Source organism: Lycorma delicatula, chromosome 5, assembly GCF_047948215.1.
Source record: "Lycorma delicatula isolate Av1 chromosome 5, ASM4794821v1, whole genome shotgun sequence".
In the NCBI taxonomy this organism is placed as follows: Eukaryota; Metazoa; Arthropoda; class Insecta; order Hemiptera; family Fulgoridae; genus Lycorma; species Lycorma delicatula.
Genome location: NC_134459.1, coordinates 27,554,311 through 27,579,205, shown reverse-complemented (window position 1 = coordinate 27,579,205; position 24,895 = coordinate 27,554,311). Strand labels below are relative to the sequence as shown.

At 28.1% G+C, this 24,895-nt stretch overlaps 1 protein-coding gene across 3 annotated transcripts in view; it reads right to left on the bottom strand.

The window, feature by feature from the left end:
• LOC142324832 (cytoplasmic aconitate hydratase-like) overlaps positions 1-24,895 on the bottom strand; it is a 120,642-nt gene that overhangs the window by 26,390 nt on the left and 69,357 nt on the right. For all 3 annotated transcript variants that reach the window (XM_075365850.1, XM_075365851.1, XM_075365849.1), the window contains 5 exons: positions 8,270-8,429; positions 6,978-7,198; positions 3,194-3,350; positions 2,823-3,058; positions 1,974-2,110 (listed from right to left, as the gene is read on the bottom strand). In XM_075365850.1, the coding sequence (XP_075221965.1) occupies positions 1,974-2,110; positions 2,823-3,058; positions 3,194-3,350; positions 6,978-7,198; positions 8,270-8,429 (911 nt within the window). The remainder of the gene's footprint in view (positions 1-1,973; positions 2,111-2,822; positions 3,059-3,193; positions 3,351-6,977; positions 7,199-8,269; positions 8,430-24,895) is intronic.

Genomic DNA, 24,895 nt, shown 5'->3' with positions numbered 1-24,895 from the left:
ACGGTCGTGCCGTCCCAGATAAAAACGACGGCGAAATTCTCTACGCGGTCCCTCCACACTGTCATTGTTTTTTTAAAACGCTTTGATAGCAAATGCATGTGGCGCACCACTCCAAGGATCCATGACAACTATATGGCAGGTTAGATTAGAGAGGCTGGCGCCACTTATCAAGTGGTACTAATCACCCACGGCTACCAACACAACTTTCAAAATTTCCCGTTTCTTTGAATCACTCTGTATCTGTATAACCTTTTTTTTTTTTTTTAATAACTAGCTTCAAACCATTTGGTTTGATTTGTCATTTCAAAAATTTATATTTTTAAATATATAGATAACATTATGATGTAATATATCAAACAGTGCTCTAGTTACAACAATAAGTAACTAATAAAGATTTCTTAAAAAAAAAAATTATTTACTTTTACATATCTTAATCCATCTTCCCATGTAGTTAGCGAATATTTTGTAACATAAAATGTATAGTAAAATATAAAACTTTGAATACCTTCATCATATTTTCTGTCACTAATGTACTTCTAACAAGCTTTTACTTTTATAAAATTTTGGAAATCAGTAAAAGTCAACTTGGTCTATAGGTCTCAGATCTGGTCTGATGAGTGTGATATGATGGAGCAAATCATCCAGAATGGAAGCCAAATGTCCAGTTTGTATGGGAAAGATGTTCACCCTCCCTTTATCTAACCATGAGATTCTGACACTAGCTCAATGTCTAACAGAATGATAGAGATGTCAATGTCAATCACTAGTTGTGTGGAGGCTTCACATTGTCAACAACCAACTAACACAGCTTGATTCCTTTTTGGTAGCACATTTTTTGCTATCATAGTATGCAATGTTTATCAAATTGTACATATGTTATAAAATTAAGAACTATATGAAGATGTACACAAGTTTTAAACTATCAGCTACTTTTTTAATCTTTTGATGTTTTAAAACAAACAAAAAAATACACATAATGCAATCACATCAATTTGCATGATCTGAAGACTTCAAATTTTGGGGAAATGTGAAAAATAATGAATAAAGTAACATCCTTCAAAGCATTTTGTTCCAAAGATTAAAAAAAAGAAGTGGAAAAATATTAGTAAGCAACAAAAATGTAGAAAATGACATTTTGTACAAAAAGCCCATCATAACAATATAAAATACTGTCTTAAGTGGTTTAATCATCTACATTAATATTCATGGATATGTTTATTTTTTACTTTGAGATTATACTGCCTCACAAGAGGCAGCAAGTCCAATTACAGTCCAGCAGTTGATCTTGCTGGGTCTCAGGGTAGCAGAACCAGCGCTTGTCATTAATTCCAATGTTAAGTATTAAAGAGCAATAATACTTATGATCAAGTTAAGTATTAAAAATGAATATGTGTTATAGACAATTATTAAGAAAATTTGTTAATAAGCCTTTTTCCATAAAAGTTTACATATTTCTTATAGTTTTCTCAAATGTGTGAAAGACAACAAACAATAGCAGGTAAAATAATTTGATAAATGGGTGGTGGTATTGATAACATTGCCAAAGTGACAAAAAGAATCATGTTAGTTACACTGTTTATTTACAATTTAGCTGGCTAGCAAAATTATATGACTTTCTGTTTATTTTGAACGACAATTCAACAAAAAGCAAGTTTAAAAACAATTTAAATAATAATAACATCACATTGTAACATAATATTTACTAAGCTGAGTACAGGAAGGAACACTTGGACAAAAAAATCAGACCAATTCATTAAAATAACTCTAACATATTTTAAAATTCATCTATACTAAGTATACATTCTTCTAAATGTTTCTATAAATATGTATTAACATAACAAATGCAACAAACATGTCAAACTTGAGGCTTTCATCACTTTGTGAATTGGTTAACACAAAAAAAGCTTGAAAAACATTTAATAAATTAACAGTCATGAAGAGCTTATACAAAAAATAAAATAAAAACAACAAACCCTCTTTGCCCAAGATAACGAGCTGCAGGACTGTTCCTTGCAATGCTTCCAGCAGGACTAATATGATCTGTTGTCACAGAGTCTCCCAGTAAAAGTAACACTCTAGCTCCTTTAATTGAATTATGACTTGGTAATTCCTGCAATACAGGTTTAAGAAAAAAAAAATTATATCAAATACATTGGAATTAAAAATTTATAATAAAAACTAATTTATGCAAAAGATAATATAAACAAATAAACCATCTATTTTTTTAATAATACAAATTTATATGAATTCAACATGACCTTTAGGTAACAACTTTATCTTTAATAAAAAAAATTTAACATATTGACTGATAAAATGGATGTACAGACATGGTTTTCCATAGTGAGACAGCTACATCCATGATGTGAGTCAGTCTTGGGTGTTTTAATACCATTTCTACAAATACCATCAATTTAACTAAAGCCAAGTTGTTTTCACTTCATCTATCCACCCTCCCAAGGACACCTAATATGCCTTTATGAAGAAAATGTATGTGGGAAACATAATTAAAGGGGATGTTTTATGAATTTTTTTATTAATAACAATAATTCTAAAATACTACTGCTAAATATACAATTTTAATGATTATTAGTAAGAAACTTGTATAATTTTTTTAGAAATGATATGTTGCAGGTCATATTCAACCTGTCAGAGTAATGATAGAATGATAGAACAAAATATTATCTTTCTTAACAGTTCTGGGTAAGTAAAATAAAATAATACAACCAAAATTTTGACTATTAATGTTGGATATAATGCGTCACGGGATACATAATTCACAGATGAAATTGAAAGAAGTAACAGTAACTTAACTCTAAGTATACCTTTTTCATGTTGTCAAAGAATGGTGGTTTCTTAATATAAGTAGATTCAGAATCCCATGGATAAAGCTGATTAGAAGGTGCATTTAGAGTTTGCCATCTGTTAGAACCGTTTTCGATACGAGCATATACTTCATTAAACATAGCTGGAATAACAAACTGAGATTCTACAGTCTGGATTTCTGAACGGCTTGGCCAGATATCCCGGAGGAATACATTCTTTCCAACAGGTGATTTGCCTATTTAACAAAACAAATGAAAGTAACCGATTAAAAAAAATTTATGAAATCAATGATAACAAAAACATTGTGTATCAGTATAAAACTGAATTATTACAGTTAAAACAGAGAAATAATCATTTATTTATAACTTACCAATAGGTTCAGTTTCAAAGTCTATATCCATACGGCCAGCTATAGCGTAAGCAATAACCAAAAGTGGAGATGCCAGATAATTTGCTCTAGTGTTTGGATGAATTCTGCCTTCAAAATTTCTATTTCCTGAAAGAACACCACAGCACACCAAATCATTCTGAAAAAAAATTACAAGTTCTTTATAACTATTTTCCAACAATATTAATAAACCAAATTATAGGGGCAATATGGTTAAAAAATATACATACTTTATATTATTTAATAAATTTTAACATCATTATCAAATCTTGTTCCCTATACCTTGAAACATCAAAATATTTTTATTATGTTTATAAAAAATATTTTATATGTTATTGATATAAACATAAGAGTTTTTGTAGTCTACTAAAAATGAGTAACTACACCAAGACATACCTTCATAGAAGAGCAGTGAATATATAATTAAAAATAATATTAATAAGTTTACAGTTTCAAGTACTGTAGGTTAAAAGATAAAACTCATTTTACCACTGGATGAAATGGAGTATCCCTAAAATTATGAAATCTAAAAGTTTAGAAAATATTTAATACACAATTGTTGTAAAAGAATTAACAAGTTGTAAAATAGTCCTACAAATTTAAATTATCAAAAATTAAGTCAATTCATAAAAAGGGAAAAATTCTGAAGTCAGTAAAAATAGACTACTAAGCATCTGGTCATCATTTTCTAAAATTTTTGAAAAAATCATGTTGGCAGATTGTTATTCATTCATTTAAAGCATTCGTTCTCAAAGTGGGTGATAATGCTCCCTTGTGGGCGCTGGAGGCCTTCAGGAGGGGTAGTAGAAGGCCCACAGAAAATTGGGGGCGTTTAGGCGGTCTATAAAAATTATGTTTTCCTGATATTTCAAACGAAAATGAAATACCTACTACACTAGTACAAAAGAATTAAAAAGACACCTAAATTTTATGATAAAAAATGATTTTACTAAAATTACTTTAACTTTACAACCAAAAGACTTTGAGATGAATAAAAAAAATTAAAGCTTGCATAATCAATTTACTTTTAGACAGTATACTTCAGATTTCAAAAATCATCAAATTAAAAAATATCAGTGAAAAGAAATATTTTAAAAATCTGCAAGTTTTTTCAATCAAGTGCATGAGGAAACAAAATTTTTTTAAGAAAACTGCGTTAAAATCATGAAAGCTTAAGACTTTAGCTTTAATTTCTTTTTTTGTATGACTATCAACTTTCTGAACCGAAATATTCCACTTTAAAGAGAAAATGCCACTTTTGCCTTTAATACTGCATATCTCCTGATCTAAGCAATGTATTGATACAAATAAATATGGAAATTAAAGGGTTTTGATCTAGCTTTAATGACAAATTATGAGGTCATTAATGTAGGATTGCAGTTTTTAGTTTTGTTCATTTTGTGCCGAGGTATTGAAATCTTTAAAGATTGAGACTGCAACATCTATCAATCGCTCTTAACTTAACCCAAGATCATGCTACAGTTTCAATTATTAAAGATTTCAGTACCTCGGCACAAAATAAACAAAATCAAAAAACTGCAATGCTACAATAAAGACCTTGCAATTTGTCATTAAAACTAGATCAAACCCCTTTAATTTCCATATTTATTTGTAAATAAATAAATTTTAAATAAATTTAAAAATTTTGGGGGGTGGTAGAGAATATTTGATTCTCAACGTGGGCAGTGGGCGAACAAATCTGAGCATCAATGAGTTAAAGAAACAGAGCAGTTAATGAGCAGTAACATTTAATAAAAAGAAAAATTGATTGAGATCGCATACATCTTTTTTATGAAAGATTGTTAAAGCTTTAGACAATATTTTTTATTTTTTACTTTTACTGAAGTGACTGCATAGATTTTGATAAAATGAGAGAAAATAAGACCTGCTGATATCACAAATACTGCAATTAACTGTTTTAACCCATACTTAAAAACCAGAAAACATTGTCAAAATCCGAAATGTAGATGAAATTAGAAAATAAATTTCAGAATTCCTTATATATGAAACTAAGTGTTCCAACCTCAACTGTTTAACACAAAAAAAAAAACAATCCTGGATTGACTGATTTTTATTACAAAGAGAAATAGAAAATTAATTGCCTACAGATTCATCAGAGGTACAATTTTTCTTGTAAAGCTTTTAAAGTAGACATCAGTGATCTAAATGATTAATATCGAAGCTATAATGAAACATGAAATTTTCACAGATGATAAAATAATTGCAGCTTGTTCTAATAAAGACTATACTGAAAATGAACTTCAAGTGATGAGGAGGATACTGAATGCAAACAAGAAAGCCACATACAGAAGCAGCTGAAATGATGGATAAAATCTTGTCTTCAAAAACAAACCAGAAACATCAGTATTCTCTTTGATTAATTGGTTTTTGTGATTTAACGAGCATTTGTGTAGCCATTTGGTTTGTAATTAGAATAAAAAATTGGTTAAATGTATTATAATGTATATTGTTTACTTCTAGTTAATAGTGTTATTAGTGCTTAACATCACAACATCTGAAAAATTTTAAGATTCTAGATGACATACATGGCTCTTCCATATAGCAAACAATGAATGCACTTAAAAAAAATTATAAGAAAACATATGAATAATTTATGTTATATAAGCTGGAAAGAAATCTGAGAAAAATACAAAGGGTCATGAACTAAATTAATGATGGTCACTTTTGACATGCTATACTATTTAGTAACAAAAACCTACAGCCACACCCACAAATTAAAACTAAGAAACAGTTCTGTCTGTTATCAGATTCACAAATTATTTTATATGTTAATTTAAATAATAATAATAAACATTAAAAAAAGAAAAAAGGAATCTGCTTGCTAAATACAAAACTGCATTCTTGCATATATAAAACACATTTCGTCAAGTATTTTTCATAATTTACTTAATATTTATTTATACTGAACTCTGTTCACGCATACAACAATTTCAAAACAGAAATTTGTCTCTGAATTAATTTCAAAATTAGTGATCATTCTTTTTTTTACAATTATTTAGGAGCAAGTATGTCTAAGAATGTTTGGTAGATTTAATTCTTTTTTAAATATTTTTTCTATAAAATACAATTTTGAACTAAAAAACAAACCAATAATTTTTTCTTTAAAGTTGTTGGAAAATATACATATATTTCAAACATACTAAATATTAAATGAACGAATTTGGTGAAGGGGTAGTGTATGCTGAGATAAAGAAAACATAGGCAGTAAAGTTTGGCTTGGTTCACAACGAAATCTTACAAAACTATAATTGCACATATTGAATTAACAAACAAATGCTGCATGATAATATATTTCTCACTGTTTATTGATACACCATTTATATTTTTATGAAAGTAAAGCTTTTACATATATATATATATATATAAGCAAGGTATAAGACAAAATTAACTGAAGTCATACAGCAAAATTCAAGCTGGGGAACTCGAAGTATAATAAATTAATAAAAAATAAGGGACAGAGAATAAAAAATCCAGAAATTGGGAAAAATAGTAACAAATTGTACAAAAGAATTTGTAAAAATTTTTTGGGATGATTTGGTCCCATCAAGACGATTAAGGAGAGACTTCTGAGAAAAACTAAAGAAATGCACAAGATGGGTGAAGGAAAGCGTCTAAGAAAAAAACCAGCTAAAAAATGGAAGAATAGTAACAAGAAAAAATAAAAATTGGAGTTGGTGAGAAAGACAGATAAACACACAAATTAAATTATGAAACAAGTTTGGATGTAAATATAAGATATACAAACCTTCTCAATTGCATCAACAATAGCGTCATCTAAAGGTCCACTGTTACCGATACAAGTCATACAACCAAAACCAACTACGTCAAAACCAAGTGTATTTAGAGCAGGTATCACTCCACTTTCTCGTAAATAATATGTAACTACTCCTGATCCAGGTGAAAGACTAGTTTTTATGAATGGAGCTACTGTCAAACCAGAATCAACTGCTTTCTTTGCAAGGAGACCTAAAACAAAATGGATTAGATTAACTTTAGTTAACAGTAAACAACAATTCTTACAGGTTATCTAACAGGTATTGTAAATACGAATAAATTGTTTAATTGCTTATTTACTGCATTTTTTAATCATTAGGTATAAATGATGTCAAGTGAATAATTATGTTTTGGTAAAATGTTGGCTATTGCTGGAAAATTAAGTAAATACAATTTTTCTAATAGCCTAAAAAAATAATAATTGACTGAATATACATGAAATATATCAAATTAGATCTGATTGCAAATAAAAATAAATTAGCAATAGTGAATCAACTATGTACTCACCAGGCAGTTACTTATCAACAGCCATATTGTCAATAGTCTGGTTTCCAGCAATTGTGAACACTTCTCAATGCATCAACATTGAGAATTTAATTATGGCTATCTAAAGACTTCTATACATTACCCAACTTGTTGAAAAATTGTGCCAACCACCAAACCAAATTTTATTATATGTAGGGTTTTTGTGTAACTAAATTAGTTGTCTCAACATTAAGGAGGTTAGTAGATGATACAAACCATCCAAATTTAGAATTCCCCTTCTATTTCTCACTATTGTTATTAGTGTTGTTGGACCAATGTCTGACTGGCCAACCAAGCCTTATTTAAGGCTGCTGTACATTATCCAGTTCATGATAAACAATGCAAGCCATTCTTCAGAATTAGTTGGCATTGGCAATAGATTTCCAAGTAAAAATCTGAGAATGAATCATTTGAGAAATTATTTCATAATTAGACTTTTCTTATCTTGAAATTTTCAGAGAGTGAAAAGGACACCACACTGAAGAATTAGATAAGTATTTTGAATTTAAGAAGATTCTTAAAAATAAAAACTGACAAACGCACAAAAATCAAAGGCTGGTATTTATATGTGTATTTTGCCATTTTTTAGGACTGATTTGAGTCATGCAAGGTTCCCTAAAACCATTACAGTTATCACACTCAACAAACATACATTATAAGTTACATTATAACTCTGAGTATCATGATGAATTTAAAAAAAAGTAGCAAATAAAAAAAAATTATATAAATTATTCTTACCTGCTCCAAGCATAACACAAGGATTGCTTGTATTAGTACACGATGTTATAGCGGCAATAACTACAGAACCGTGGTGTAATATATATTCCTTCCCTTCATACACAAATGGTACCTTTTTATTAATAACATCTGGACTCAAACCAAACCCTTTAAAACCGATCTGTAACAAAAAAAAAAATACAATAATTTAAAGAACTTAACTTCTGAAAATCTATAAACATGAATGCAGTTAAGAAAAAATGCAATATTAATATGCTCCTGCAGTTTACTGCTTAAAAATACAAAAAAGAAAAATTATATTAAGGAGAGAATTCATGGTATTATAATAAGATATTCTTAGAAAAACATTTTTTTGGAGAACTGGTCACATCAATGGCTCAAACAAAAAGGAGCAGAGAAAGAATTAATATTTTTTCAACTGTTTATTATTACTATCTTATCAAATTTTTATATTATTTGGGCAATATTTGATAGCTATAGTGTAAAAAGAGGTTAAAGGGAGGATAATCTTGATAACTGCATTGGAAGGGTCAACAAAAGGAGAAAGGAAGCAAGGAAGAAGAAAAAGGATGAAATTAATAAATGAGGTGAAGAATGTAAACTATAAGGGTGAAGGAGGCTTGGAACAGAAATGGATGGGGACAGTGGAACATAAGAGATGCCCTCCGGGAGAACACCAGTTCTGACAGTTAATATGTCAAACTTCACTTTTTTTTCTTACTTAAGATCTTTCTTAAGTTCAGAAGGTTTTCTCTAGTTTTTAGCTTGTTTTCTAATACAAATCTGAGCCTACACTTACTTTACCAATATGTTAATGAAAAAAAAAAATTCAATACAGTACACACTAGACTTGAACACTGAGAGGTTATCAAAAACTAAAACTTGATTAAAAAGTTTGAACAAAAAAGTGGTAACACTGTTTATTTCAATAAAATAACATCCAAACCTTATTTTTACATGTTGTTATGTAACTTAAATAATTTTCATAATAACCATAATTGGATAAAATCTGATATGAAGTATATGTCATATATATATATATCTAGCTTAACTGTAAGAAACACTTTTGCAAAAAGATACAACCAAAAAAGCACTTAAATTCTAGTTATTGTTATTAAAATGAGATACAAATTGATTTGATTTTAATCGTCTACTTGTAGTGTTATAAATTTTATTTCAACTAAAACTAGCTAAAATATTATGCAACCTAACTCTTCATGTAAAATTATAATTAGGAAAATGATCTGCAGTTGGACATAAGGCAGTAAAATCACCTTTTTCTAAAATTTAATAAGCAATTAATTTTAGGATCATACATCTCCACACATAAGAAATGTCTGTAATTAAGTAAACAGCTTCAATCTATCTATTACAGTACTATGACTTGACTTTCAATACAATCAATACTATCAGAATCTACCAAAATAATTGTTTTAGGTATAATAATAATAATAAGCATGATGGTAAATTTAATTTATGCTACATACATACACACACTCCCCAGAAAAAACAATCCCATAATTTAAAACAGTAATACTTAAGTATAAACAAAAAATAACTAAATAAAATCTTTAATGCTGCCTCAGACAGAGATGTGTGTAGGTTTTTATTAAGTAGGTGATCAAGGTGGCCAGGCTATTTATTTCACTATAATCAATTTTAATAGTAATTAGTGTTAACTGTCTATCTTTAAATATAGTTAAATCTATTACAATGTGCTTTTCAGGTAGATATAACATTGTTAACTATGCGGGTAGAATTCACAATCAATGATAACAATATTTTTCTTGTCCATAAAACAAATGTATTTTATTAGATGAGAAATCTCTTGGGATGATCAAATTGATTCCACGTGTTCATATTTATGCATAACCATTCTTTGTTAATAATTTGGTTACCAGGTGTACAATATCTGGGCACAAAGAACTTTCATCACGGCCCATGTGACAAAACTTTCAGGTGAAACAATGTTGTTAAAAACAGCAAATGAATAACTACATGTTGCACTGGATGTCCTAGCAAGAAATACGTGTACAGTGATTGTTTTTTTAATGTTCACAATGCAACAATTATTTTATGGATTTAAGTAAACAATTTACACCCCTACATATGAATTGTATTTTTTCACATATTTTTATTTTACTTTGTATGTATACTTTTAGTTGCAATGAAAATTGCAGTATTGAAGTTACTGGTATCTGGTTACTGATATGTGCAACACCAATAAAAAAAAAAAAAATCAATTTCTACTAAACCAACCACTACTGGTTTCATATAACTCGACATAATACTTATAGTTATGAGAAAAAGAGCTATTATTTTTAATAAAAATGTCAATAAACATTTTTTCCTATTAATTTATTTAAAATACAATTAAACAATTTTTCTTTTACACACAATATTACATTGTCAAGATAATTTTTAAATAACACAAATTAAAAATTTGTAAAAATCTGTGCGATTTTTTAAAATTTTTAATGTATTCATAAATATGCACTCAACTAATTTCCATGAACACCTTTTAGATTGTATTTTTTATTTCATGCATTTATTTAAAAAAATATTTCATGTGTTTTTATTTTAAATAATTAATGTGAACTGTAATCGAATTAATTTTTATTTTATAATTGATTGTGTATTTTGTGATGCTATTCTAATCAAGGTTTTATCACTGCTTCTCTTGATTCATCCAGGAAAGTAACTATTCAAAAATGAATCAGAATCTTAAAAAAAATTTAACATAATTATTTCCAAGATTGATTCTTTAACGGGTAAAAGGTAATTTTTATATTAAAGATAAATCATCTACATCATTAATATTTTGTCATTAATAAAATTTTATTATGAATTTAAAAAAAATTTAGAATAGTGTAGCAAAATGAAAATAACGTACATTTTATAAATCGTTAATATGGCTCCATAAGCGTAAATGTATTGGGCACCGTTCAATGTCAAAAGACATCCTCCCTTTATTATACCAGACAACCTTTCATACGTCGTTTTCTACCTATTGCTAAAACCTTTTCATGCGAAAAAATATTTTAACCGGCACTGCGAAGGTCACTTCCATAGACGCCAAGTCAGACAGCAATTCCTAACAACAATTCTAAGACTAAAACACTTTACGTTATATATCCGGCGGATGAAGTAACAAATATATTCTTCAGTTTAAAAAAAAATTAAAATAAAATTCGTTTTTATAATTTAAACTAATTATTTTGTATAAAAAAAAATACAGCGTTGGCTACCAAATTAGTTCACTAGTTTTTCCGACAATGCGAAATAATTTTTTATTTATATATTATTTTAAAAAGATAAGTTATAAAAGATGTTCAAATAATTTTAACCACTCATTTTTCATAATTTTTCTCCTCATACCAACCGATGTATTCAAGTGTATTCAAAAATCTTACTGATGAGTTTGAAGATTAATAAATCGCTTTGTAAAGAAAGAAGAAAATTGAGATAGTCTTAATTTATTTGCCAGTCTGTTTGTATTCTCAGAATTTTATTTCACTGTTGAAGTTTGCCTCTAAAAAAAAGTGAAGGATGAAAGGCCGAGACGCTACCACTCGCGCCACGGAGGCCAGCTAAATAATACAAATAACAATAAAACAAGAAAAACTGACAATAAAATAAATAATTATTAGATTTTTTTACGGTTATTCAATTATGAGGAATGCCTATTAATACTTTACATATCGTAGTTTAACAATCTTACAATTTTCTATAGTTCAATCAATTTAAAGTAAAACATCGCTACTTATTTTAGGTGTGTAATAATAATATTTTCGTTTGAAATATATGGACAGAATGTGATTGCAAACAATTTAGTACTTTTGTTTTACTTAAAATAGAAAGAAAAAAAACAAAAAATGTACAAAAAATATTCTGTACCAAAAAAGTGAGAACAGATTCCCTTGAAAATCAATAGGGCTCTATTTCCAATAGGTTTACATCACCCACCAAGGTTGGTCAAAATTGGTTAAAATTTGCGTCCGGTAGAGCAGTCAAAAAAAAAACCATACATTATAAAAATAATATGTATCGTATTAGTTTTTAAGTTTCTTGGACAGGATATCAAAACTTAAAAAATATTTCTAGTGACATATAATTAAACATTTAATTTAGTATATATTATCATTTATTGAAATGTTACACATGACAATAAAAATAAAGGTATTTTGTATGCTTCACCAGGGCTAAATATGCTTTGTGTACAACAGATTATTCATCAAACCAGTATTTTATTTCTTAAAATAGTCATTCTTAAGACAATAAAAGGAAATATAAAAATAATTACGCTCAGAACGAAAAAATCTGAAAATGTACCCCGTTTTTTGGTTTTAATGCCGGTTCCTGCGGACAGATTCGCTTAAAAATCAATACGGGTCTATTTCCAATAGGTTTACATCTCACCAACATTCGTCAAAATCGGTTAAGATTTACGTCCGGGCGAAAAAATGTTATTCATAGCCGCCAAAGTAAAAATAATAATTTCACGGTGTTTTTTAACAATTTTTATTTTTTAATTTTATTTAATCTTTAGTTACTTTCTTATTTATACACTTTTTCTTATGTATAACACTCAAAATGTCTTTGAGCCATTTTCTTATATTCAGATATATTTCAATAACCGTTCAGCATTATTCATACTATTATTCAATTAATAAATTAAAATACCAAATCGTTAACCTCTGACAAAATAAAAACAGTTTTTTTTAATAGAACTTAAAATATTTTCTACTGGATAATTAAATAATAAATAAATTGTTAACACTATTAAAATCAATAACTATTAGTCTACGTAATTCAGTTCCGAAATATCTTATGAATCTAACATTAAATTCTTAATTTAGCATTCGATTGCAAACATTATTATTAGGAAAGTCAGGTTAAGGCTACTGACATCAGAGTAAAGGAATTTTTGAACATGTGCTAAAGTAGGACAGTGCTTCTGTGAACAAAGGACAACCTTTTTTCTACCCTTAGATATTCCTTAAGTCGACAACACGTAGATAGTAACAAACTTGTTATTACTTCATCACAAAAGAGGAAATACCAAGCCAATTATTCAACTAAAAGTAAACGAATGTCCAAAAATACCAATAATAAATGACACTGTCAAAATATCAGTATGACATCACCGTAATTAAATATATCATACAACAAATGAAACATTTAAGCAAAATCAAATTTCTTTTCGTTACTAATTTATAATTTTTTTTACGTTTGTATTTTCTAAATTTGTATTTTCAAAATTATAAATTTGTTTAATTCTTGCGATTATGATTTTTTAAAACTCGGCACCAAATTAGGGTGTTAGTAAGTTGCTGATAGTTATTTTTAATTTGGTTCCGCCGATTCAGACTTCTAAAATTAAAAATTACACGAACTTAATTGCACTATTTTTACTAGGTTTTTTAAATTTCTCGCATATAATTTAAAACGTGTTTTTTTTAAATTTATTTAAAAAAAATATATTAATAAAATTGCTTGTAGATGCTGAACATATGAACATTAACGGAAAACAATTTTAGTAGTATTTTACATGTCAATCATGCAAAAAATAATTAACTAAATTTAAGGTTCGGGTTAGGGTGGCGGTAAACCACCACTTAAAGATATCACAATTAATGGAACAAAGTTTAGATAAACAGTTTAAAAATGATTATCTATATAATGAGCATTTAACGGTACGTAAGAGATAAGTTTCATAAGATAACACTAAACACGATAAAATATTGTCCGGGATTTTTGCAAATTCCCTAAATATATATATACCGATTTTAATGAAAATAAATAAATACATTCAGAAGGCGTTATGAAAATTGTTTGAGCCCATACTTACACACATGCTCAAAGAAGTTGCAGAATTCAGGGTTATTTTACAATTTTTTAATTACTATTATTTAAAAATTCATCGACAGATTAATATTGTTTCCGTAAAAGAAAATACTTTTACATTATTTTAAATAAATTAGTCAGGAAACTTTTTAGATGTTTCGGTAATAAATAAAACGTAAGCATAACAAGCCCTTTCTCACAGTAAGGTGAAGTATATGTTGTTACAGGAGATGGATATTATTTTTTTTTTTAAATAGTTGACTATATACTCTTCAGCGAAAATTGCATTAAATGAGCTTCCACAGAAACATACATTCAAATAATACAAAAATATAATAACCTCTTAAGAAAGCATGATTAGATAAATGTCTGAATGGTACATTCTACAAAGCTATCTCTTTGAAATACATTTATTCCATCGAAATAAAACATCAAACATAATTACAAAAATTATTTGATATTTTATCATACACGAGTGCTCGTAGGACTTTAAAAATTGGTGGATTTCCTTAAGAAAGCCTGTGCCTCACCTCAAGATGACTCTTTCATCTGGAGATAAAGCAGTTTATTTTAGCATATATTTTTAAAAAAACCTAAGTAAAATCTTTTATCATAAATCTACCGGTCCTATAATGGGTAAATATATCTTGATCTCCCGAGGGATTGGAGATGGGATGGATACCCACTGACTGGAACGCGTCTGAAATACTCCAGCCGAAGGGGGGGGGGGTATCTCGCTTCGTGGTGCCTCGTACGGGTAGATCTTAATTTTACCCTCAATCACCTTTTCTCGGTTTTGAAAGGTTTAAAAAACCTTTCCGGTGAAATTCTATGGATTTTTTAGCAATACATTCTTAGACCCACTAGTAGTATCAGTAACTCTTTGATTTTTAGTTTACTGTGCTCTTGTTATTTCTATGTAAATCAATCGGGCTATCTGACGGTAGATCCGTCCGGACGTTTTTTTTCTATCCGGAGACTGTACTTTACGCTAACGGGCTTTTCCGGTAAGGAATATCCTCCTAATTTTTTACAATAAAATATAATAAAAAACAATATTTAAACGACAATAAAAAACACTTCTTAACATGAACTAGTTGAACTGGAAGAGATTAAGGAAGAAAGGAATCTACTTAAAGTGTACCATTTATGGAAGTGAAAGAATATTAAAGCCGGTAAGAAGAAAAACAGAGGCATTTTAATACGAGTAAAATAAGTATATTTAATATGAGTATAATAAGTGATGAAGGAAAATTGTTTAAAATGAAATAAATTCATAAAAATCGAAGTAAAAAGACGTAATTTTAGACGCATTAATGGATGAAAGTCTGGGGCAAATTTTTACTAGAAGAACTAGGAAAATTTATAGCTTAACTGGGTAAAACGGTAGTTTAAATTATTAGATATTCAGGAATATTTAGTTCAATAACATCCGATTGGAAGGTAAAACCCGAAAAGGAAGACAAGGAGAAAAATTCGTGAAAGAAAAAAGAATTTAATGCACAGAGGCAATAAATATGTTGAAACCAGAATTTTACCGTAGAAATAAAAAGGAATGGGCAGATAAATCACTTTTGAAATCACAACTGTCAATAAAAACTAGATGTTACTTATTTTATTACCCTCACCTAAAAATTAATTTAATAATTACTCTTTAATGTATTAAAATAAATTTTGAAACGATGCGTATTTGATAAAAGAGTTAATCCTATCCCCCATCCTTCTAGTCAGACTGACTGAGTCGGTTTCTTTAGTAATACGTGGAACAATACAATCAAATATTCCTATGTTTCTATTTATGCACCGATGTGAATAAAAAATGTAACAGTTTATTTAATTATAAGTAAAAAAACGTAGCGGGTCTACAATCTTGTAGAGGGAGTAAGTAGTTTTAGTAGTTATGAAATCTCTTGAGATTTTCGGTACAGTTTTTAAACCGGGCAATTTTTAACGATTTTTGTAGTAAAATATTAACATTCGTTAACACACTCGCTCTGACTAATACAAACAAAGAATAGCTTGTAGATATTTGAGCATATTTTTTAATGTTGAGTAAACGAAGCTCATACATGTTACATCTAACAACACAAACACTAATATTTCCACAAAGAAACTTTTTCAAAATCAAAGATCGACCTTTAAAATAAAATAAATTAAATCACGTCTTATTACTTTTAAAAACTCAATTTTGGAGGTTTATCTTTACAATAGACAAAAAAAGATTACGGATGTGAATTTTTGTAAGATCCGCCTTTTCTTCACACAAGTTGTAAAAATAGCACAACACGGCAACATCATTAGAAAGAAAAGGATGAAGAACTACCTACCGTTAACATTCAAAAGATAGAAAGAGAAAGTAAATATCCACTTAATTCCACACGGAAAAAAGTTTATTTTTATGAACATTGAAAATATAAAAAGTTTTCAGTTTAAAAATAAATGATCCCACTAATTTTATGATACGTTTTAAGGATCTTCATAAAGGAAGATAATTTTGAACACCAAAACAACCTTTATACTTTTAGTGATAAGCTGCGCGTGCGACTTTCTAATAACATAACATACATTTTTAGATAAACTGGTTTTATATAAATATTTCTTAACCCTTGAACTAAAAATAACACTTATGTAAGCTTTCTATTTAATTATGAGAAATGACTAATGTCGCTACAAATTACCAACAGGAATAAAATGACATCTACCATCAAAATAATTGCGTTTTATTGTTTCAACCATTACTGAGAACTTATTACGGATTCGCTTACATTAATTACACGTACTTATGAGATCATTTCCCAAATCTACATAATAACGTAATTAGAAATGTAAAATAAATTAAGACTGTTAAAGATAGGGACAAAATTCGATTAGAAGTAATGTTATATTTAATAGAAAACATAATGTTTTTCGTATTGCTTTTCTATAGGTTTGTATTTGAATGGAGACAACATTTAAAATAACTTGAACATTTTTCTTTGTTTATCGAATAAAAATCCTATAAAGGTGTTGAGTTTTTACTTCCCCGGCAATAGATCCAATTGTTACAGCAGAATAGCTATAAGGGGAAAATATAACGAACGGCCAAAATTTTGGCAAGGACTTTCACAAATAGCGATGTTTCAAGAGCCCCTTACACTAAGTAATATAAAAGAGAGTACATTCCTTTTTTTTTTTAGGAATCATTGAAAATTTACGTGCAATTCAGTTAGCAACAACTGTGTACTTTACAAATTAATTAATTATTTATTTTTCCAGGTTTGCGCTATTGGATAAACTGTATTATTAATTTTAATAATTTTTTACTTCCTTGTACGAAGTATTGCGATTGCAAAAAATTTAGATTTTTAGATTTCAACGGAAATATCCATTTTAACCATCCCTGAATCCATTTTTACTAGTTTCGGCGTGACGTCTGTACGTCCGTATGTAATCTCGCATAACTCAAAAACGATTAGTCGTAGGATGTTGAAATTTTGGATTTACGACTGTTGTAACATCTAGTTGTGTACTTCTCCTTTTGATCGGAATCGACAGAACGAAAAGTGTCCAAAAAAAATCCCAAAATAAAAAAAAAATGGATTTTCGACTTTTGCTTACTGCACTAATAAGCCCTCATTGAGGAATTTTCAACGATATATCATAAGTGGTACTTGCTTTCATCGGTTCAGAGTTGTAGCGAAATTAAATTTTAATTAATGAAATATTTGGATCTTAGGGGAAGGGACATCGGTTCGAATCAAGACTTCATCTGCTTTTCTTTACCTTCTTTTTTTAATTTAAATATATTGATTTATTAATAATTATTATCCTCCGATTGTTAAAAAAAATACGATAAATAATAATTCAATTTTTTTTTTGTCTTCAGTCATTTGACTGGTTTGATGCAGCTCTCCAAGATTCCCTATCTAGTGCTAGTCGTTTCATTTCAGTATACCCTCTACATCCTACATCCCTAACAATTTGTTTTACATATTCCAAACGTGGCCTGCCTACACAATTTTTCCCTTCTACCTGTCCTTCCAATATTAAAGCGACTATTCCAGGATGCCTTAGTATGTGGCCTATAAGTCTGTCTCTTCTTTTAACTATATTTTTCCAAATGCTTCTTTCTTCATCTATTTGCCGCAATACCTCTTCATTTGTCCCTTTATCCACCCATCTGATTTTTAACATTCTCCTATAGCACCACATTTCAAAAGCTTCTAATCTTTTCTTCTCAGATACTCCGATCGTCCAAGTTTCACTTCCATATAAAACGACGCTCCAAACATACAATTTCAAAAATCTGTTCCTGACATTTAAATTAATTTTTGATGTAAACAAATTAAATTTCTTACTGAAGGCTCGTTTAGCTTGTGCTATTCGGCAATAAATTGTTCTTTAAAATCATTAATTTTCATAATTTTTGGTTTTTTACTTTTTTTAAAATGCTCGTAGAAACGTCAGCATTCAGTACGGTAATAATACTTATTATATTTTTAAAATTTCAAAGTTATAAGTTAATCAGATTTAGGGATGAGGAAATATTCAACATAAACAGTTTTTGCCTTTTAACTCGCAAATTCGTCGACCAAAAAAAAGTTGAAATTTGTGCCAGCATAAATATATATATATCCCAGTTTAGTCAGATTTTTAACTCCGTCGTTCAGTCGAATGCAATTTTATTCTAAAAATCGTATTAATCATATTTAAAAACCCAATGACGTATTTGAAATAAAAAATCTTGGGCAAAGCCGGTAAAGTTAAGCAAACCTTTGAGGATTTCTTTTTTAACAACAAAATTTTTAACTACCGTACATGTACTGTTAAATTCTACAATTTTGTAAACCGTTTCAATAGATATTTTACAATAATTCTTATTTTATCATATTTACAAACACTGTTTACAATTTTCACAGAACTTATTCTGAAATAAATTAATCCTCTCATTTCAATAATTCAACTGTTCATATAAGTAAAAGGATACATAAGTATAAGTAAAATACTATAAGTAATAAGTATAAGTTCATATAAGTAAAAGGATTACAAAGTGGTTTATAATAATAAAAATTATACATTTTTCTTATTTTTAATACATCTAAAACATACCTAAGACCCAGCATAAACTTTAATAAATTTAATTTATTAAATCTACAATCGTTTCGTATCGTAAACAAAAATAAATTTATCTATGTATAATAAATAATAAAAATAAAATATTCCGTTATTTGCTATATAAAATTCTGATTAACCAACGAGTCGCCATCAAACCAAGCACTTCTTATATAAAATAAATAATAATATTACTGATAAATATTTGAACAGATTAATGTAACTGTTTACACAGGATATATTTTCTCACACATACATTATACCATAAAATTCACCCCCATTTATGACTTAGTGCAGTTTTTATTATTATTATTATTACATAAAACAAATTAAATTATACATAAAAAAAACTTTGGTAAAAATTTTCAATTATAAGTTTCCAGTAGAATCAGTACACTTAGTTCGACTTCCATAATGTTTTCATTATCATCAAACTATGGAAGACATAATTCAATCTGAAAATCACTCATTACTCACTGCATAGGACAGTGCTTTTAATCAGAACGGTGGAGTTCAATAATCTCGTAAACAACACTACGTACGAGAAAACCTTCAACAGGACAGGTAATTTTACGTACTTGATTTTTTATTACTGCAAATGTATCGATAAAATTCAATCCTAGGCCGGAAATAGCGAAAAGTAGTAATTTTTATCGTCAGTGGGAGGGGAACCCCCCCCCACGCCTTCAATGAATTTCTTTACACGTGATCACATCAAATTAAATACATCTTGTAAGTGTTACAAGTTTAACATTTTAAGAAAATATAAGTTTTCTTCTTTTTTTTAGAAAACTGGATTTTTCTTACGTCAGAGGTAAACCATCCCTAAATATCAACTTTAAACAACCAGAAATATGGAAGAATACCATATTCCTTATCGAAGAACCCACATCTTTAATTTCATTAAAATCGATCAAACCGTTCAGATCTAGATTCAGGGACTACGTAAAAACGATTTTCCAATGAAAATCTTAACATTTTTAACCGATTACATAATATTTTTCTATATAGTTCGTATAAATGTTAGAAAGTGAAATATTAATGACGATTTCCGTACTTTAATTTTAAATCCCAACCACATAATATTTTTTACTTAAGGATTCATAACAATCCAAAAGGTAATATTTTTAAATAAATCTTAAAACAAGTTTACCGCAAAGCCTTTCACGAAAAAAAGCAAATAAGAGCTAGATATTAATTTATCATAAATAAAAGGACCCAGGATTATTTAATTTTTATTAATGGACAGAATTGTAAAGACGTACGTGTTAAAAAATATACTAAAATATAAAACGATTACAGCTATATTTAAGCATATTTCTGCCAAAATTACCTCGGAGATGAAAGAAATAGAGAGACGTGATCAAATCTAAGAAGTGGATAATGAAAAAGAAAATTAGTGGAAGTTTCGAATATGTTAAGAATTGTAAAAAGAAAAATCGATAATTATTTTATTCAGAACAGCTCTCCGAAAAAGATCATAAAAAGGCTACCGGAAAAATCATAAGCATGTAATAAAACCCTCAAAGATGGTAATAAAATTTTACTATTAAATCGGATATATATCATATTTATAAAAAAAATCATAGAATTTATTTTAGACATAACTTTTTTTTTTACAATTTAAATTACGTTTTAGGCAACAGAGAAACAAAACTACAGATATCAACATATGAATCTTCATATAAGTAAACCGGCGAAAAAAATTACGTTATAATGATAGTCAAGTTCTCCATTTTACATTTAATATAATAAAAAAAAAAAATTATGAACTGGAAGCATACAATTCATTATCATTTTCACTGGAAAAAATAACTGCATTGAAAAAAATAATAACCGCTTTAAACACTATTTTTAAACTAATAAAATAACTGATAGTATCATTAGTATTACTATTTACTTTATTTAAGTAACGCCGAGGTTATACGTATATTGTCTCAAATTATTTTACTACACAAAATTAGAATAGAATAAAATAAATAAATATGGGATTTATCTTTTACACCAAACACTTCTGTTTAGCAACCCTATTTAATAAAATTACTACCATTGGCTAATGAAAAATCCCGCTTAAAACATTCGAACCAATAAGGATACGTTAAACCCCCACCTGACAAGACATATAAAATATGAGAATATTCAAAAAAATTTCAGTTAGTTTATGTGGACGTTCTGACTGTCACCAGTAATGTTTCGCAAGTGGCACGCGTACTGTATCTTCAGGTACTGTATCAGGTAATAATATCACATTAATAAAATCGTAAGTAAATTATTCTTCGAAAATTCAAATTTCATTCATTTTATGTATTATGAAGTCATAAGTAATAAATATTTAAAAAATAATTTATTTGTTTAAACATTAAAAAATTGCTTAATTTCTATCATGCAAAATTAAAATTTTCTATTTCTTAAAACATGTATACTGTCTTTAACATAAATAATAATATTAGTTACTCAAACATTTAAAAAAATAATTGCACACAAGACGAACTGTAACTTAAATTAAGTTGTATTATTAGTTGAAAAAGATTCCTATGCTAAATGAAAATATTTCACATTCACGAAAAGGTTTTCACAACTTGAAAACGTCTACGTCAGTCGCGTTTATGTAAATTTTTGCCTGTGCGGTTTAAGCTTAATAACTAATTTGTACTAACGGAAAGAATATAGACATTTATTTTATTCACCAGTTATTCTACTGATAATATGCAATTTTCTTACATTAGTGAAATTTTTCACTATATATATATTAAAAAAATGTAATTAAAAAACGTTTTGACAAGATGAATTAAAAAAAATGTATGTATATAATAATTAACAACTGGTATAACATTGTATTTGAAATAAAATAATTTATTAAATAGCCTGTAAAGTACGTTTATAACTGCTACTGATCATTCACATTAATGGCACGAAATGTTTAGTTACAAATGTATTTACAAAAATCAGTTTTAACTAACTGAAATACCTGCTACTTGAAAATGACAGATTATTTAAAAAAAAATTGATGTGGGCACCAGATTACTTCCTTGTACGCCTATGTACATATACACATTTTTTTTTTAAATGAAAAGTAGATAACATTTTATTTCATTAATAACTTCTGATATTTTTTCATATATTTTTTTTTTTTTTATTACTGAATTCTTATTTATTATTAAAAAAAAAAATATAATCGCGCAGGTTAATAATTATTAATCAATCTATTTTTAAAAAAAGTTGAAAAACAGAGATGAAATCGATTCGAACCAATTTACTCTTCCCCTTCGAAGATTCAAATATTTCATTAGGCTATAACTTTGGAACCAATGAAAATAAGTACCACTTATGATAGATATATCGTTGAAAAGCTCTCGATGAGGGCTGATTACTGCAGTTAAGAAAAAGACCAAAATCTAAATTTTTTTTGGATATTGGGCTTTTTTAGACAGTTGGTTCAATAGATTACAATCAAAAAGGGAGGTGCACAACTAGATGATACAACAGTCCTAAATTCAAAATTTTAACATTCTACGGGAAATCGTTTTTGAGTTACGCGAGATACATACATAGTACAGACGTCACGCCGAAACTAGTCAAAATTGATATTTCCATTGAAATCTGAAAACCTACATTTTTCTCAATCAAAATACTTCCTTTACTTCATACAAGTTAGTAAAAACAACCGTTGGTTCAATTATTCACAAACTGGGATAGGAAAATGAGAAATTAAGTATTAGGTAGTTTATACAGAATTTTTAGAACGATTTTTGCAAGTTTTATAAGGGCATAAATCTGAGTTAGGTTAAAAATTATAAGAAATGGATACTTAAATTATTTAGTTTTTTAAACAAAAGATTAGGCAATGAAAAATAAACACATCGGCAAAAAGAAAGTGACATTATATATATAAATATAAGTAGCCTTTAATTTACTGTTAAATAAACAATGACTTCTATGAACTGTTAGCTGCTGAAAATGCCAATAACTAGCTGTAAATTACATCTAATGTTCTACGGTGCTTATGGGAAACGATCTATTGATTGTGACATTTATCTTGGCAATTTTCCTAATTTCATACCCATTAATGTTTAGAAATTAATGTTCCAGGTGTTGTAGAACCATCAGATCATAAGAGTATGGAATTTAGTCTTGATTTAAGACATGATTCTTGTATTGTGCGTTTTAATCTAATATTGATTTAAAGTTTATAAATTATATAAACTATACGTGTAAAAATTATTTTTATCCAAGTTGTTATGCGATATAAATTTTTATTTTTTACAAAAATTACACACACCTCAGGAACGGTCGACCTGAGACTGTACAAGACTACATTTAAATTCATACACAACATCCTCTGAACCATATGATTGTTCTGGAGGCTTAAAAGAAAAAGAAAAATCTGGTTGTGATGGATGTAAAGCACCTGAACTACATGACGCTCCTATAAAATTTGTATTTAGTTTCTCATTACGTAATTATGTTTACTATACAAGCAAGTCCCTGCAGCAAACAGAATGAAGATGTCTTTGCAGGGTTTAATACAGTCAGAATTTTGGTGATGGGCTCAATATTCTGATGTGCAACCATATTAGTTTGAGACTGCATCGGGAAACCATTTCACTTCTCATTTTCCAGAAAAAGCTTGGCATGGGATGCTTGTTATCCTTAAAAAATGGCTATGAAATTTTTGGGAGGCTTGTTTCTCATGTCAGGTCACCAGCAATATCACACAAACTACAAAATTACCTAACAAATAGAAATTTTATAAAAATATAATTTTTATCAATCGCTTTATTGATTATACATTTATCCACCGCTTAATACTTTGTAATCTAAGATCAAAATAAGTTATCTGTGTATAATTTATTAATTATTATTTTATAATAATTAAGTACCTTAATTATTATAAAATTTGTTCTTCTTTCAATATGATTCTGCCATAAATTTCTTTCTTTCAATTTTTCTTAATATTTCTTAATTTTATATTCTCATAAATCTATTTAATTTTCAATATTCTCTCATTTAACATATTTAAAAAATTTATTTAGTTACTGGATCAATCTTTGCTAACTAAGTGCTACAATCCGGATAAATGTAGATCAATATCAAATTCTTAATTATACATCCGCCTCCGGTAGAAAATTTTTTTTCCGTATGAATTATTCTGTTTTGTCCAATGCTAGTCTGAATTTTTAATTTTAATAGCTTTAATATCTTATTCATTTAATTTATCCTTTGTAATCTTATGACTAAAAACAAAAAATTCTGGAACTTCTGTTACATTAAAATATTCCAACTAAATATTTAAACTATCATTATCATCCAACTTTCTACAAACTGTAACATGTAATATAAACAAAAGAAATACAAAATGAAAAAATCTAAATAATGGTGGTTGTTAGCAGTGTTTGTTCTAATGTCATGGATGTTACAGAATCATGACTAGAGTGAACATTTGCTGGCAAATATCATTAATAAGACAACTAACGTCATTAAATTGTACCTATTTGCTATGATTTATCTTTTTACGATGATGATTGTTAAATCTGCATAAAGCCTTGTTACTAACACTGCATGATTTTGAATGCTATTAAAATGAATAACAAAACTTTAAATAATGCAATAACAATTGCACAATGAATAAGAAATTAGACATAAATTATTTTCATTACTGAACAGAAAACTATGAACAATAAGTCTGTC